The sequence below is a fragment of the Numida meleagris genome, chromosome Z (genome assembly GCF_002078875.1).
Source record: "Numida meleagris isolate 19003 breed g44 Domestic line chromosome Z, NumMel1.0, whole genome shotgun sequence".
In the NCBI taxonomy this organism is placed as follows: Eukaryota; Metazoa; Chordata; class Aves; order Galliformes; family Numididae; genus Numida; species Numida meleagris.
In genome coordinates, this window is record NC_034438.1 from 51,088,245 (window position 1) to 51,105,311 (window position 17,067).

General features: G+C 37.2%; 1 protein-coding gene across 3 annotated transcripts in view; it reads right to left on the reverse strand.

Annotated features, from left to right (window-relative positions):
• Positions 480-17,067, reverse strand: part of LNPEP (leucyl and cystinyl aminopeptidase) — a 61,506-nt gene continuing 44,918 nt past the window's right edge. For all 3 annotated transcript variants that reach the window (XM_021380299.1, XM_021380300.1, XM_021380301.1), the window contains 8 exons: positions 13,901-13,989; positions 11,772-11,952; positions 10,868-11,024; positions 9,521-9,705; positions 8,800-8,961; positions 7,843-7,983; positions 6,804-6,885; positions 480-5,393 (listed from right to left, as the gene is read on the reverse strand). In XM_021380299.1, the coding sequence (XP_021235974.1) occupies positions 5,262-5,393; positions 6,804-6,885; positions 7,843-7,983; positions 8,800-8,961; positions 9,521-9,705; positions 10,868-11,024; positions 11,772-11,952; positions 13,901-13,989 (1,129 nt within the window). In that variant the 3' untranslated portion in view covers positions 480-5,261. The remainder of the gene's footprint in view (positions 5,394-6,803; positions 6,886-7,842; positions 7,984-8,799; positions 8,962-9,520; positions 9,706-10,867; positions 11,025-11,771; positions 11,953-13,900; positions 13,990-17,067) is intronic.

Here is a 17,067-nt window from a genome sequence, read left to right on the forward strand (position 1 = left end):
AAACCTGTACACCAGGTTTTCCACTGGCACAACTAAGAGTTGGCTTTCATTAAGAATTTGGTGGCATCAGCTCAGCACAACAAAGTCATGTGACAACAACTCTGCCAGAATTTCCCTGCATGTGGGTCAAAATTGCAGCCAATGCATTCTCAGCAGCTCAGTTCCTCTTTTCTTCGGATGCCAAACTTCAGCAGGTGATGAAAAGGGACTGACAGCACGTGGCAGTGCATCCTCATGCATGAGGTTACATCTCTCATTACTGTACTACAAGCCTTGCCTAAGCAAGCATGACAATTAACCTATGTATTTTTATTTACTGAAGTGCTGCACAATGCATCCAGAATCAGTACAAATGGACACAGCTCCAGTGTACTGGGCACAGAAGGCAAGGTTAAGATAGCAGCCCAGAGCATCCCTCTGCAGCCCACAGAGGGACCCCACAGAAGGTATCATGAAGAAAAAACATCACAAAGAAAAGATTATATTGAAATACTTTATTTCTATCTCACAAAAAGCAATAGTGTTCGCAGTACATATGCCTTTCAAATCAGTGCTGGTAATATGCAAAAACATTTCTCTGAAATATGAAGAAAATAAGCTTTTTCTCCCTTTACAAATGAAACAGACAACTTTGCATATTTTATATATATCCGTACGTACACACACACATATAGAATATTTGAATCCCCATTTGAAAGCAGGTATTTTACAACCTGCAGTTTTACCACTCACAGTTCAGACACCTGTGAATTGACATCGTCTTGTAAATTTCTACAGTGTTTAAAATACAAAGAGCAACCCTTTATAAGTACCTACACTACACAGCATTTCCAAATGAACTCAATAGGTATTTTTCAGGGATACCTAACTTAGAATCATAGAATTAGCTAGGTTGGAAAAGACCTACAAGATCCTTCAGTTCAACCATAACTTAACCTTGACTTAATGAAGACAGGACTCAGTTCTCATTCTAGAAAGTGGTTTTATGCTGTTTGTTCAAACTCTTCCAGTCTCCAAATCTTGGAATAGAAAATCTATACTTCATTTTTAAGAACTCTATTCAAATTAGGCTGTTTAAATCCATTCAAGCTAGTATTTTCTTAAAAGCTGTATCTTTAAGATTGTGTTACAATTTGTGTAGTGCCACCGTTACTAATTCAAAAAAGATGCCTGTCTCCTATTCTGGACCAAAGTTAAATTATCACATATAAAAATCAGTCTCTCTATTACAACAGCAGGTTTAAATAGCACAGCAAAATTAAAGATTTAAATTCTTTAGCAATATGACCTGAGTTTAATATGGTAAATATATGACTCCATGCCTTAAAAAAAGTAACAAAAATCTTTGAACATTTAGTAGCATCTTGATGAAAGTGATAAGCATAAAGAATATTACTATTAAAAATGATTTTATATATGCACTTTATTGTAAACGTCAAACAGTAAATGTTTAGCGTGTGGCAAACTGAGTGTGCTACATGACTCAAGGATCAGAGTTATGTGAGAAGCTAAAATGTACATGACCGAATGCAGCACGTGCATAAAAGTGAGAATGGTTACTGAGGCAGCATTAATATTAATTAATAGAATTAACAGAATTTCAGAGTGGAGAGAAAGATACCATCTTCCAAAAAAGCAAAGGAAGGATGGTACAGTCTGTCAGAAAATGGAATGTTCTACCAAAGGGAGAACAGGTGAAAGATAGACTCAAACTGTTTGCTTAAAAAAAAATTTAGAAAGTTACACATCCTGTATCTGCTGGCCACCAAGATGAAGTAATTACTCCCACCATTTCTTTCCTCATAGCTCACTCTTACAATGCATGCACAATCTATCTCAAAAGCTTCAAGATCTAAAATTTCTCCTCTCTGTGCAGACAGTATCTTTCTAAACCTTCTCAGTGCCAAGCCCAACAACTAATACAGATTTTACAGCCCACGCACGCTGGCTGTCTATCAAGTGAGGGATTTCCATAGATGAGCGGACAAGAAGGATGTTTCAGGATTAATGTGAAGCAGAATGAGCTTGACAGCAATAAAATAACTGGGAGCTGCTGTGACATTATTTTAGAAATGCTTGTGTATGTGGCAGTTCCATAACTGGAAAACTTGTATGATAAAGTACAGTTTTTATTATATTTACAGGACATAAGTCAACACTGCTCAGTTGTTCTCCCTCCAGCATACCTCACTTAACCATGAAAAGATCTATATGACAGGAAAGCACCTTCAGCAATGGTATTCTGCCTCCCCAACAGCTCAGAGTTGAATTGTGCTCACAGAAACAAGTCTCCTCAGCCTCTAAGACCTCAGCTGGCTCCTGAAGGAAAACAGGGTGTTTAAGCTGACACATTGTCTGGCATATTGCTTCAATTACAAGCCATAAGACACAATGATCATCTCTGTGATCAGTTACACAGAAGAAACTATACCTATTCTAAACTTCTTCATTCCATGTGTTGCCATCTTTTCACACATTAGAAGCTTTATGCTCTGTCTTACACTATTTGCACTTTTTCCATTTCTGAATTAAAAAAAAAAAAAAAAAAAAGGAGGCGAGCTGGCAGAGGGTTCAAACCTTTCTCCAGGGCTCAAATGCTTGCTTGCACTTTTCCTGATAGGCAAATTTTACATCAGAAAAGTATTTATTTTGTTTTACTTACAGAAGTAAAAAATATTTACACGCATATTTGATTTTCACCACAATTAGTCCTTAAAATTACAAGTGCACCCATTATGAACTGAGGATACTGGGAACTAATGAAATAACCAGTGCACAATGGCTGTGAGGACAGTAGCTGATGCAGTCCATCCAAGTATAAACTGTACAGTTCTGAAGTATTAAACACCGTCATTTCACACTGCAGGAGATGATGCAGCGTCAGCACAACTTTGCACTGTAAAGCTGCTCTACTGCAAAATAAGAGTGTCCTAAGACGTACAAAAAGCATTAGCTCTGCAATTTCAACTAGAAAACACTATACAAATTAACTAAAGTGTTGCTGCTGGCTACTACTTGTTTTTCATTTGACCAGAAGCCAAAGAAAACTCAAAGAACTAGTATGAATTCATCTTCTGCAGTAAGGTATGACAGATGTGACTCTAAAGGGCAATTCATTGCTCGTGCCTTTGCCATTCTAACCTTCATCAGTTCCCAGTAATCTCAAAAACAGGGGAGTATATTTAAGAATTTCACTTGAAAGAAAGACTCCAGAACAACTTTTAATGAAGTTATAGACTACGTGACAGAAAATGATATAAAATCCTCTAAAGCTGACATACTGAAAGTACTGTTTATTTTAAAAAAGAATAGTAAAATGAAAAAATATTCAGAAATCCCTCCAAAATCTCTTTGATCTTCCAGACTTTCTTCGTACAGTTCACAGTCTGAAGATCAGCTGCATGCAATTTCCTTGAAAAGAGCTAATTACCAGTAAAGCATCTGAATAAAATGTTAAAAAATCCTACAGCAGAAATCAGGAGGAAGAGGGGATGTTCCTCCACAGTTTCCATTTAAAATTTTATATGCCTCAGTATCAGTCAGAGCTGAAGAAAAACAAGTTTGACAAAATTGACAAGTGAAACGAACTATTGTTTTCTCATTTAACATTGAGAAGGGACTGCAAAACAAAACTGCTAACTATGTACACACAAATATACAAATATGGAGATAATATTTATGCAAAGAGCACAAAGGTTTAAAATAAATGAAATAAAACCATAAGACATGACAGTTGGCTAAAAAAAAAACAACAACAAAGAACACAGAACTGTAATTAACTAATTGCATAATTTGTATGGAAGTAGAATGGTATGACCTACTTTCAAGTGCTTACACCACCAATTCCTTCTTAAGTACCTGTGGAAATTGTTCATTTCTGGGCAAACAAATGTTTGCACAACTCTCAAAGCTAACATTCTTTCTGACAACTTCAAGATTAGAACTGCAAATGTTATTTTTAATGTGAGCTGATGAAAAAATGAGAAATTTCTTTTCTAGGAAAGAAATTTCCATTCTGAAAGGATGGGAAAAGCACAGCATGGTTAAAGCAATCATAGCTTACAGTTTCAGCTAATTAACTGTACAGCCAATGCTGCAGTTTCGTAAATTAAAGCCTTCAGTTTGAATTGCCTGTGACAAATTGAAACTGTTATCTACTTCAGAATTTACTGGTAAATTAAAGTTGTTAAGTTCAAAAAATTCAGCTTCTGTTAACACTTTCACAGTAGTTGAACTGATCATGTAGTTGGCTTGTAATAAGACAACAGGTGAATCTGCTTGCAAGAATCCACGAAAGGCGCATCAGTAGTGAAATGAACATTTGAAAACATCATCACATCTCCACATAAACAAGTACGCTTACTCTTCTATGTGTTGTATGTATATGCTATGCCTCAAAAATGACCTTTTCACTCTTTTTGAAAGACAGACAGAATGCACAATTGGTATTTTGCCTTTCCAATGTGGTACAACTCTGCTTTTAGATCCCCTTCTTTTAAAGAATTTGCAGATTTGTCTCACAAGGCTTTTCAAAACAGTGGAAGAAGAAACCATTAAAATCTAAATGAGAAGATTTCTAAAACTACATTAAAACAAGAAACAGTGTACACAACTTGTCCTGTAATATAAGAATTAACAAGCAAGGGAAAAAAGCATACACTTATCCAAACGAAGTGGCTGACACACACTGACTAATGGCAGAACCTCTGAAACAGGTCATGAAATTGAATAGTCAAAAGTGAAGAAATCAGTAGTCACTGTAACAGATGAACTAGCCTGTAGCCTCTTCCAATAGTAGTTTTGTGCAGTTGCTCACAGATAACATAGCAACATCAGTTATGGTTCAATCCACTAATAGGTATCTTAAGTATGATTTTGTTGCCCAACAGCTTCTGTAGTTTCTGTGGAAAGTCCCTGTATTTTTACATTAAAAAAAATTATTAATTCCACTGATGAGAAACTAGAACATGACTCCAAATTGTGTAAGGGTGTAAGTTTCAAATATAAGAATTATGTATCATCACTTATGGAGATGTTTGGTCTACAGATGAAAACAGTTTCAGAATAAATACTTAAATCCTGCACATAAATGCTTCAAGGGAAATCAAATTTTATGTGAGACATGCCCTGAGCTATCTAGACTCTCTAATAGTGCAAACAATGTTGCAGCGATGCCTGGTTTCATTCTGGCTTTTGCAAAAGAAATGGAGCAAATGTCCACAGATTTCCTAAATGGCTGGCACACTACAGCACTATGTGCACTACAGCCATTCTTGTAGCTTTGCTAAGTTCGTGTCCATCCATTGGATATTGAGCTGAATTGTGTCAATTGCCTCTTTTACACAACGCAGTTTAGAGCTCTCTTCTGATTTTGACTCAAAAAATGTTTTCACCTGCATAACAAGAGAAAAGAAAGAAAATCTTAATTAAAATCAACACTGGTCAAACAAATAGGTTCAGAAGCAAAGGCTACACACGTGTCAGAATTTGTATTGAGCCAAATTCTCAGGGTTGGCTTCCCAAAATGCAAGGAAAACATATTTTATGGGAACTGCATCAATCATAGAGTGGCTTGAGTTGGCAGGGTCCTTTAAGATCATCTAGATCCAACACCCTGCCATGGCCAGGTTGCTGTTTGGTTTCAGTTAAGTTAGTTTACCAATAAACAGATATTCACTCATCACATTAAATGCTGAGCAAAGTTCTGGAAAAATGTTTTGTTTACTAAAAAAGAACAATTTGCTTTTAGAGGCTCACTTCAGTCCTCTGGAATGACGCCCACTCCCGTTCAATATTACAGCTATCAATAGTTACACTTGAAATACGACAGCTCAAATCAGCTCAAAGCAGCTATCTCTGTCCAATTTTCTGAATGAAAACATTAGACTAAACCTTAAACCATTCTGAACACATGAACTCCAGGATCCTGTTAGGGAAGACTCAGAGACTTCTAATGAGTATTAACTGGATCTTAACTGATACTGGACGTCCAAAACAGCTCTTTGGGATTGCTGATAGCTAAAATAATGTAAAGCAATCTTTATGGCTCTACAACACATTCCACAGAAAAGAAAAGCACAGACTATTCACAAAGTCTAGACCAAAGCCTCTCCTATGAGGACAGGCTGAGAGAGCTGGGGCTGTTCAGCCTGGAGAAGAGAAGGCTGCGAGGTGACCTGATAGCAGCCTTTCAGTATCTAAAGGGGAGCTACCGGAAAGAGGACAGGCTCTTTAGCAGGATCTGTGGTGACAGAACAAGGGGAAATGTCTTCAAGCTCAGGGAAGGTAGATTTAGGTTAGATATAAGGAAAAAATCTTTTACAGTGAGAGTGGTGAGGCACTGGAACAGGTTACTCAGAAATGGGGTTGATGCCCCGTCCCTGGAGACTTTCAAGGCAAGACTGGATCAGGCCCCGGGCAACCTGATCTAGCTGTGGTGTCCGTGTTCACTGCAGGGAGCTGGACAAGATGGCCCTCAGAGGTCCCTTCCAACTGTAAGTATTCTATGATTCTATGATAAATTTTTCTATCACTATTTTGGGAGACAGAGCATTCAAATGAACAGGAAACCACAGCAATATAAACAGCTGTACTTGATTGTATGCCAGCTCCGCCACAGATTCAAAATGTAATCTTCAGCATGTTTCTGTATATATTTCTTATGTGTGACACAGGAATAGGAATGGGTGTATATCCTTGCAAAGGGCCTTAATCACAATAAATAACACGTTTTCCTCATCCTTCAATTAACCAAAAACAGCACTGGAACTAGAAAATACTATCTGTTTCATTAAGTCACCAACCTCAAGTAGATGCACCTTTGTTGCAAACTGGGAAGTTGATGAACTAATGATATTCTGGATGGTATATGAGCCTAGGTGAAACCTGAAATACAAAGACGAACAAAGTTAGAAGGCACTTTAACATACAGGTTCTACATATGTACATGTCCTTATTCTTTTTAGTTTGTTTGTTCCACTAGAAATCACTAGAAGCATCTAAATTCAAGTTTACATACCTAATTTTTTAAAACATATTGAAGGTCTTAAAAATCTAATCCTCCGGACATTTAAAACCTCTAAAAATTGAACTTCAGAGCCAAAGACATGGAAAATTTTCAAACTTCTACAAACAGTAAAAGCTGAAGACACCAGACATTGAACAACAATATCTGTATTTCTGGTATTCATTCAAAAACAATCAATTTTGCCTCCAGAACTAATTTCGAACCAAGTAGTTTTGTAATACTGGTTATTAATTAATCCTGCTTGCTAAAGCATACATTTTCATCTGGGAGAAGCCTTTTTAGCAACATAAAAATGTTCCAGATCACAACTAGAACAAAGAAAAACAATTTTCCATGTAACTGTCAGCTTATCGAAGACTTGCAGACCAGCTCTTGAGCTGGGTACCCTTTAAGGTCAGTTAAGGAAAACACAGATTTCTAAAACAAGTGGTATTATTTGGTTATTTGGCTTTGAGATTACAATAGAGAGACAGAATAAATTAACGATGAATTAATTCCCTGGGTCTACTTCTGAATGTCTTTCATCACATAAATACCCGACACAACCATCTCAGAGGGTATGCTGTTAACAGAAATTCAAATCAATATTTTCTAGAATAGCTAATAGGCTCTAGGAGTCTCCAAAGTCCCATCAACTACTAGTGAGATTAAAAGATGATTTTCTAAGAATTTTTGTAAAATCAGGTTTTAAAACAGGAATTAAAATTTCAATATAAATGTTCTTATACGAAGCAAACTACTTATTCACTGGGACATGATAAGAGTGATCCTTCTGCCAATGGGAGCGCGCATTTCAGCTACATCAAAAGCCTTACTTTCGTGTAAGTTTTTCCCAGTTCTCTTTGACAAAGTCCCAGGCCAGCAAATGTCCAGGCAAACTGTGGCTAACAGTTGCTATGATATGTGAAAGCTCCTGCATCCTGATGACTTCTCCCTCAAGGCTGTTCTGCATTAACCTAAAAGACAAAGTATATGAAAAGTGGCAGGGAAAGAAACCTTACTTACTCATATTTTCACATGATTCTCCTGATACTCCTGAATTAGATGGACAAGATTATGTAACAGAAAAAAATAACAAGCAATTTCTGGCATCTGTAGCATACTGATGCTACATTTTACATGCACTGTATTCATTCCACTTGAGTTTTCACAAACAGAATGACCTCAGCATTAATCCAAGTACCGAAGTTTTCACTGGTGTTGAGATGGAGTAAATTCTCACAACTTGAAAAATAAAACATAATTCATAGATAAGTTAAGAGAGAAAAGTTGTAACTGGAGTCACCTGCCAGGACATGTTTAGTGTGTCCCTCGTGTAATACTGAGATTGAAACTTTAAAGAGCTATGGGAGCATAGTGTAAGGCCAAAGAAAGAAGAAAGATCAATTAAAAACAAACCAACACACACTGACACATATACAAAAAACCCAACTAGTTGTTGTCTTGGTTAAGAAGATGTAAACAGAACAATCTGCCATTTGTGTTACTGTTACCACAAAGCCTTAAATTTTCTTTACTACTGCTACAAAGCATTTAAGTTCAATTGTTTTCTTTGTGTATATTTCACCTTGACCTACTCCATCATATAAATTATTTTGAAGAGAATAATAGGTTCTTCTGTTTGTGAAATCCCGTAGAAAACATCTAGCTAGATTTTATTTGATACGTAGAATTTTTTTCAATGATAGCACAAAGAAAATCATACTTATTAAAAATAGAAAAGATTTTAACACTTAAATTACACAACACAGAACTTTTTGTCTATTTCATACCACATCATCTTTCTGACATCTTCTGTGCTGGCCAAGGCTTCAATCATTTTGCTTTTCTCTGCTTCAGGAACTGAAGAGGAGTACATCTTTAGGAGGAATTCCCAGCCATCATTAGTTTTGGCTCCAGTTATAAATATGGCTTTCATCAGATCACTAGGAAGACTACAGGGAAAAAAACAAAACAAAACAAAACAAACAAAAAAAGAGAGGACAAAAAATGCTCATCTGAGAAAAGAAGGAAGAAGAGTTACAAAATGAAAAGATTAGCTTGAAAGAGATCCCTCTCATTTCTGCAGTTTATTTCCATAGCACTTCTATGCTTGCTGGACACAAGAATTCATGCCATTCTAGCACTTTAACTCACTGGGAAAAAGCCATATGATAGCTCAGCAAATGGCACAAAAATCAGAGTCATTTTCAAAATGCCCAAAAACCCAGAGTAGAATGAGTTCTGCAAGACAGAAAGATATACTTTAACACTGCTATGTAAGTAATTCTCTTTGACTATGCGGCTTAGGAAACATAGATGGATGCAAACTGCGGATGTTATCCTCAGTAAGACTGCAGACAAAATTTTAAAATCTAGCACAGTTTCCCCTCTCATCTTAAGACTTCAACTACTTTTAGACAAGCAACACTGAATGACAGAATGAAGCACCCTCAGACGGCAGGATAACAGGAAGGGGTAGGTAAAGTAGTGAAAGCCCAGTGGTTTTAGTACCTCATTGTTCCATTAGATTTCATCCACTCATCAAACATCTCAGACGCGGTTGTTCTACAGTTTCTTATATCATGGGTGCATGCAAAAGTTAGCAGCATTGACCGGAGTTCTCGTTCAGATAATGTCCCATCATCTGTCCATTGCTGTTGATCAATTTTATTTCCAAGTAGGCATTCAATTCTGTACTAAAGGAGGAAAAATTATTAGCAACAGCTAATTCTTACCAAAAGGATTTTCCACAAACAAAATCAGTTAAAAAAAAATAAACAAAGAAGTTTTCTAACTGTGGAGATTAAGCATAGTAATTTTTCTCAAATACATTAGATATGACATAGACTTCATAGACAGTCCAGGTCTATATCCCATGTTGCATATGCAAATTGAAGACTATTCCTCAAGCTACTACAGTTCAAACTCATAGCCAGATTATGATCTCAAGTAATTGCAGCTTCTGTATGTTTAGCTGCTTTTAACTCCATCAAGCAACAGTAGTGCTTGATGCACTACTGATAGCACAAAAAACAAAGCTTTATCTATAGCATGAACCTTTCACGTTTCTAGTTTTGTAGCATTAGCTAGGTACCGCACCAAATACCTCATCAGCTGAGATATACAAATGTCAACTATTATCACCTAATAGACACTGTAGGCTGTTTTTCAGAGCAGATAATGATAGCAAAATCTTTGAACAAATACTCGATGAGAAAAATTATTATAGCAGTTGCTTTTTTATTTTCTGTCAAGTTTTCAAGGATCATTTTAAACTTGTGCATGAGAATAAAAGGGAAACTTCTAACTAACAAGAATGAGCAGACAAATCTAAGACATTTCCGCAACAAGAACTGAGCCTACAATCTTTATTTTATTGCTAGGTCTTAGCACTGCATCATGTTAACCTACCTCTCAGCTGGAATGGGGAATGATGACCATTCGCACATTCGTATTTTTACAGAAAATAGCATTACTTTTTTTTTTTCCCCTGCAGCTTCTATATAAATCAGTTTAATCTGTGATCTCCAGCTACAACAATTTTGGAAATAGCCTTTCTGTACTAGAAAATGTCATAGACTCTGCACTATCTTGACCCTTATAGCCTCTGCTGTAAATCCGCAGATTCCACTACCTTACCAGTCCTACAAAATACTGGGGAAAAAAAACAGTCACTACAGAAAATTTAGCACTGCAGTAGATCACTGATACCTCACAGAAGTTGCTAAGACTGACAACTACTCAGTTCAACCTGATGAGGTCACTGAATGACAAATTCAAAAATCAACTCTAATTTAATGGTAAACATTACAAAAAAATATTATTTCAAACTACAATTAACAGAAAACTAGGACATACCATGACACGTGCTGCCAGTTGTTGTTCACCCCTTTTCTCTAGAAGGCTGAAAATAAGACCCAGCTGAAACAAAGCTTGAGTGAGTGGTGCAGTGCTGCTCTCTTCCTTAAGGTAATCAATCAGCTCAAAGGCCTTTTTCAGAGACTCTTTTCCCAGACTGCAAGTCAATGAACAGAAACATTGAAATGGTTTAAGTGATAACGTTTGTCTTACCGAAGTTACAATAATCTCCATTACACTAACAGAGGAAAAGATGAATAGAAAGAGTAATAAGAAATGCTTTAGATGTAGATGTTTTTGTATTACAACATCAGCAACAAGATAGTGACAATAAGATGTCTTCAATTAACATAAACTAAAATAGGTAGAAAGGTGTAAAAATGACATCCAAAAATATTTATCATAAATGAGGGTACTCAGCTACAGGAAAGTGCTGTCCAAGAGGCCTTCTAGATCATTCAGCCTCACTTCAAGTGGTGCCAACAGTGAAAGAGCAGGGGAGCAGCCAGCAAAAACTTGAAAGGCAAACCACCTGCTTGTCTGAGGAGGAGTATTCATGGACAGAATACAGGAAAAAAAAGGCAGACCAGCAGACAATTAAAGAAAATAATGTCTTCCAGCAATGGAAGATATCATGTGCCTCTGGGATGCAAATAAATGGATGCTGCTATAAGAAAAGAAAAAACAATGAAAAACAGGGAGATGACATTTCAAACCAATATGGAATCATCAATGAAATAATTTCTTAAAAAAAAAATTAGTGAACAGTGTACAGTTTTAAGAAGCTAATGAAGACTGAATAAAACTTCTTTAAGGTAGCCATCACCACAACCCAGATCTGATTCTTCAATTTGGAAAAACCTGAAATTTATATTAACAACATTTTCCAATACAAAAGTCTTACCTTGCAAGGTTGAAAATATTGTTGATCAAATTGGCTCTGTCTTTAGCACTTAAAGCAGTGTGGTTTTTTTTCAGCAGATCAATCAGTGTTTCCCAGTCTTCATCATAATTTACTATGTAATAACCATTCATGTCCACATTGAATTTTATCCATTCCACCTCTTCTGGAAGTTCAATGACAGCTAATGGACAGCCAGCCAGTTAGCAGCAGACACTAAGACACAGCATCTGTTCTTTCAAATCCAAATGTACGAAGTAGCGGTTCTAGAGAGTTAACAATTAATTTTCCACTCACTAGTACTCCCTACTATGAGGGAGGATAGCTAGCAAAAATATTACAAGTGAAGGTGCCAAAATACTGGACTGTATTTCTTCATCTTTCCAGGCTACATCTGACTGAATGAACAATATAACAATCTGCTCTCTACTGCATCTATGCATGCTAAAATACAACAAAGGAAAAACAACATGGCATGTAACTCCCACAGCACTGCTGCCACAGCACTGTGAACAATATTTAATAAGCAAAGCTCTCCTACCCAGAAATAGGAACACTTTTCACTCATGATGACTGAGTGCGATAGGTAATAGGGCACACCCTATTGCTGTTGAGATCAGGACAAGTATTTCAATATGCTAAATCAAGCCTCAGGCTTGACAAGACAGGAAGTAGAATTAACACTATTATTCTATACTCAGGGCCTGTGAGTTATTGTGTATTCTACTGTTATAGTTAATTTGATACAAGTAAACTACTCACAGCAAAGTAAAAGAATAACACAGCAGCAGATGATAGGAGATAGGCTAAGCTATGCAGTTGATGGCATGCTTTCAAATGGAAAGGGTAGTTTGCAGGGAAGGACAGAAACAAGTCAAGTATTAAGAATTTTGACTTGATCATAAAAAAGTATATTTATAAGATGCTTTCTTACTGAATCCATACCCACTCTTACACCCTTCAGCATGGTGCAAGCAAATCAGTTAAGTCTCCATTGGCCTTTGCAGGTCTTACTAGTTAACAGAGATTTGCTGTTCAGTGCTCCTTTCTAACAATGCTGTCCCACTCTCACATACATATAAGAACCAGTGACACAGTACACAAATAAACTGACAATTAGGGATGACATTAAGGTGGATGAAAGGACATAAGCTAGTTTCAAAGTCAACTAGAAACAAAAAAAGAAAACTTTGGGGAGCGGGAAAAAAAGTTATTTAATTAAGTTAATTCTGTTATTATTGTCCAAGTTTTCAATCTGCAGAGCAAATGCAAAGTCACTTCTGAGGGCTGGAAATCTGTAAAATACAGTAAGTAGACTACATGTCAAGATCAGCTCTACACATCTAATTTTGATTTTCTACAGTTTTGTTTCAAACAGTAGAGGCGGGAGATAGAGTTACGAATTACATGTAATTGCAAGTTAAATACACTGTATGGAAAATTTAATGAAGAAAAAACATTTCTTCATTAAGATGGTGTAAGACAGTGAGGAAGAGTTGCCTAAAAAAGCAAAATATTATTCATGTCAGTGGAACAAAGGGAGAGATATCCAAAGTGATTTTTAGCACAATACTACATGAAACTGTAAAGCAACCATTCACGTGGTATAGAGAAAAACAGGACTGAATTAAAACAAAACAAAACAAAACACACAGACTTGCAATTTAAGATTCAAACTAGCTAATGTAGCAAAAGCAGAGAGTTTATCTGAAAAGATCATAGAGTTTCAAGTTTTACAATAGCTTCCTCAAAAACTGTTCCAGATGTAATACATTCTCGTAACAAGAAACAAAGTAAATAATATTTGAGCTGAATGTAACTTCTTCACATTTCAGTACACTGGCAGAGCAACCCTAATTGCACTCACTTCCTGACAGATCTGCAGCTCAAGACAGTTTGGGTATGCATTAGGATGAGAAGAGAACAGGATTTAACAAATTCCAGACCTGTGTTTCTGTCCATGTTGCTGTCAACTCTTGAACAATATGGTCTGATGATTGAACTCACTGTGCTTTAATTTGGGTCTCTGCAATTATTTTGTACTCTATGTGTCTTCATCTTCACATCCTATGCTCAGAAAGATCAGTAATCTGTAATACTTAAAATTGCATCCAAAGTTTTGAGTCACATACCTGATTTCTGGTCCAGTAAATATGCATTAACGCAATGGGTAAAGTTGCACGTATTAGTCGTGTAGGTGAGAGGAATATCCCAGATATAACTACAAAGAGAGCAAATATTATGTACAGTTTATTATTTGTCTTGAAGGTTGCTGTGTTTTGATTTTAATTTAAGCATTTAAAACATTAAAATTTGCTGCATGCTGTGTAATAAAGTATAAAAAACACTCATATAATCCAAACATGATAGAAAAAAACATGTACAGCTTTTCTTTTAATTATTCCTATCATGTTGTGAAGATTTCCTTGTACTTATTTCTTTGTTCCAGCATGCTAAGTACCTTGTCCAAAGTCATGTAGACAGGAAATCTCTGGCTATACCAGAAATTCAGCCAGTACTATTTTCAGCTCAGTTTAGTGTTTTCTCTCTTCCTGTTTCATTAAAAACAAACAAACAACAACAACAACAAACCCAGCAAAACAATGTAGGTTGATTCAAGTACAAGACTCAAATTTCAAATCATGGTAATAGAAACCATAACTGACTGCACACCACTAGTAGTGACTGAAGTGAACTACAAACTGGATGAATAAATGCTAACTTGCTTCGTAATGATGGTAAGGACTTGTTTATTTAGAGAAAATGTAACTTTAAGTGAGGCAAAACAAATTGTAGACACGCATTCTAGTTTGATAGGGGACCCTTCTGTGAATGACTCACATGGAGCACTCTTCGAAAACTTTCCACGCACTTCCTGAACTGGTATCTTCAGACAGAGAATAATAATTAAGTCTAACAATCCTTTTCTTCCCTTCCCTTTCACCCATAAACTGTTTTCCTTCTTGCTATCCAAAAAAAACCAAAACACAGCCCTGTAATTTTCAGCATTTCAAGAGACAAATTCCTTATATGGGTTTGATTGTGGAAGACACAAAGGATTTAGTTAAGACTTCAGATAACTGCATAAAACCATCAAAATCTCAAAAAGGATTCAAGCTTACATACCTTGTTTTGCTACAAAATACAGTTAAGTTTTATAATATAGGACATATTTGCAATAAATTCACTTTTACAATTAAAAGCTGTCTCACCTTTTCTTCTTCAGAATTTATTTATGTACTTCCTTTTATCTTTTGGTGCAATTAAATATTGCCTGTAATCTATTCAGCCATTTGCTGTCAAGCACTAGTGCCATCTTAAAAATTTTAAAGCCAAGGAAGCTTTGATTCTTGGTTTTATACTTTGCTGTAACAAGGCACAAGATGCACACTGAATACTGACGGAAAGGAGAAGCTCTACATATCTAAAGAAAGGGCAATCAGCAACTTCCATAGACTTCTGCAATGCAGCCTTTTTCAGCTTCTCATTAAGCACACACAACCTTCTGAAATTAAAAGACATCTTTACCTGTGAGGTTAGGCTTTGGATATCAAATAAACTGAGCAGTGCATTCTACCATTTACCACAACTCATCAAGTTATACTTAAAAGCTTCAGAAAATAAGCAGCAGCTTACAAAGGAAGCCCACAGAGTACTTGCGGTTGCTTGGGTGGAAACAGGCACGGATCATCAATTATTTTTCCAGTGCAGATACTAGATGTGTACATTCTGTGCTAGATTATCTTATTATCTTATTAATTATGTTATTATTATGATTATGTTATTATTAATGTTAGTAAGAATGCCAGGAGGCCTCTGAGGATTAACAACATGCTCCTGGACTTCAGCACAAAAAGAAAGTCTATAGTGGATGCAGGAACAGGTTACCTGGGAAGATACAAAGAAGTTTTACAAGGAGCCGGGGACCAGGTTAGAAAAGCTAAAACCCAGATAGAATTAAATCTAGCCAGGGACATAAAGGAGAACAAGAAGAGATTCTATAGGTATATCAGCGATAAAAGGAAGGCCAGGGAAGATGTGGGCCCTCTCCAGAAGGAAACTGGAGACCTGGTCACAAGGCATATGGAGAAAGCTGAGGTGCTCAATGACTTATTTGCCTCAGTCTTTACCAGCAAGGGCTCTAGCTGCGTGACCCAAGTTGCAGAAAGCAATGGTAAAAACTTGGAGAAGGTAGATCTGCCTGTTCAAAGTGAAGATCAGGTTCAAGACCATCTAAAGAAGCTGAAGATGCGCAAGTCCATGCGACTTGACGAGATCCATCCACAGGTTCTGAGGGAACTGGCAGATGAAATTGCCAAGCTGCTATCCATCGTATTTGAAAGGTCATGGCAGTCTGGTGAAGTTCCCACTGACTGGAAAAGGGGAAACATAACCCTCATTTTCAAGAAAGGAAAAAAAGAAGATCCAGGGAACTACCGGCCAGTCAGTCTCACTTTTGTGCCTGGCAAGATCATGGAGCAGATCCTCCTGAAGGCCCTACTAGGGCAAAGGGAAAATAAAGATGAAGTGATTGGTGGTAACCAACATGGCTTCACCAATGGCAAGTCATGCCTGATAACTTTTGTGGCCTTTTATGACAGAGTTACTGCATCAGCGGATAAAGGAAGAGCAACTGACGTCATCTAACTGGACTTGTGCAAAGCATTTGACACTGTCCCACACAACACGTTTGTAGACAAATTGGAGAAAAATGGATTTGATGGATGGATGGACCACTTTCTGGTTAAGGAACTGGCTGGATGGCTGCACTCAGAGAGTTGCGGTCAATGTCCAAGTGGAGACAGGTGATGAGTGGCATTCCTCGGGGATCAGTGCTGGGACTGGTGTTATTTAACACCTTTGTAGGCGACATGGACAGTGGGATCAAGTGCATGCTCAGCAAGTTTGCAGATGACACCAAGCTGAGTGGTGCAGCTGACATGCTAGAGGGAAAAGATGCCATCCAGAGGAACCTGGACAGGCTTGAGAGATGAGCCCGTGCCAGCCTCATGAAGATCAACAAGGCCAAGTACAAGGTCCTGCATCTGGGTCAGGGCAATCCCAAGCACAGAGACAGGTTGGGTGGAGAATGGCTTGAGAGCAGCCCTGAGGAGAAAGATCTGGGGTTGTTGGCTGACGGAAGACTCAACACTGAGACAGCACTTGCAGCCTGGAAAGCCAATTGTATCCTGGGTTTATCAAGAGAAGTGTGACCAGCAGGTCAAGGGAGCTGATTCTGCCCCTTTACTCTGCCCTCGTGAGATCCAGCCTGGAGTACTGCAGGCACTTCTGGGGCCAT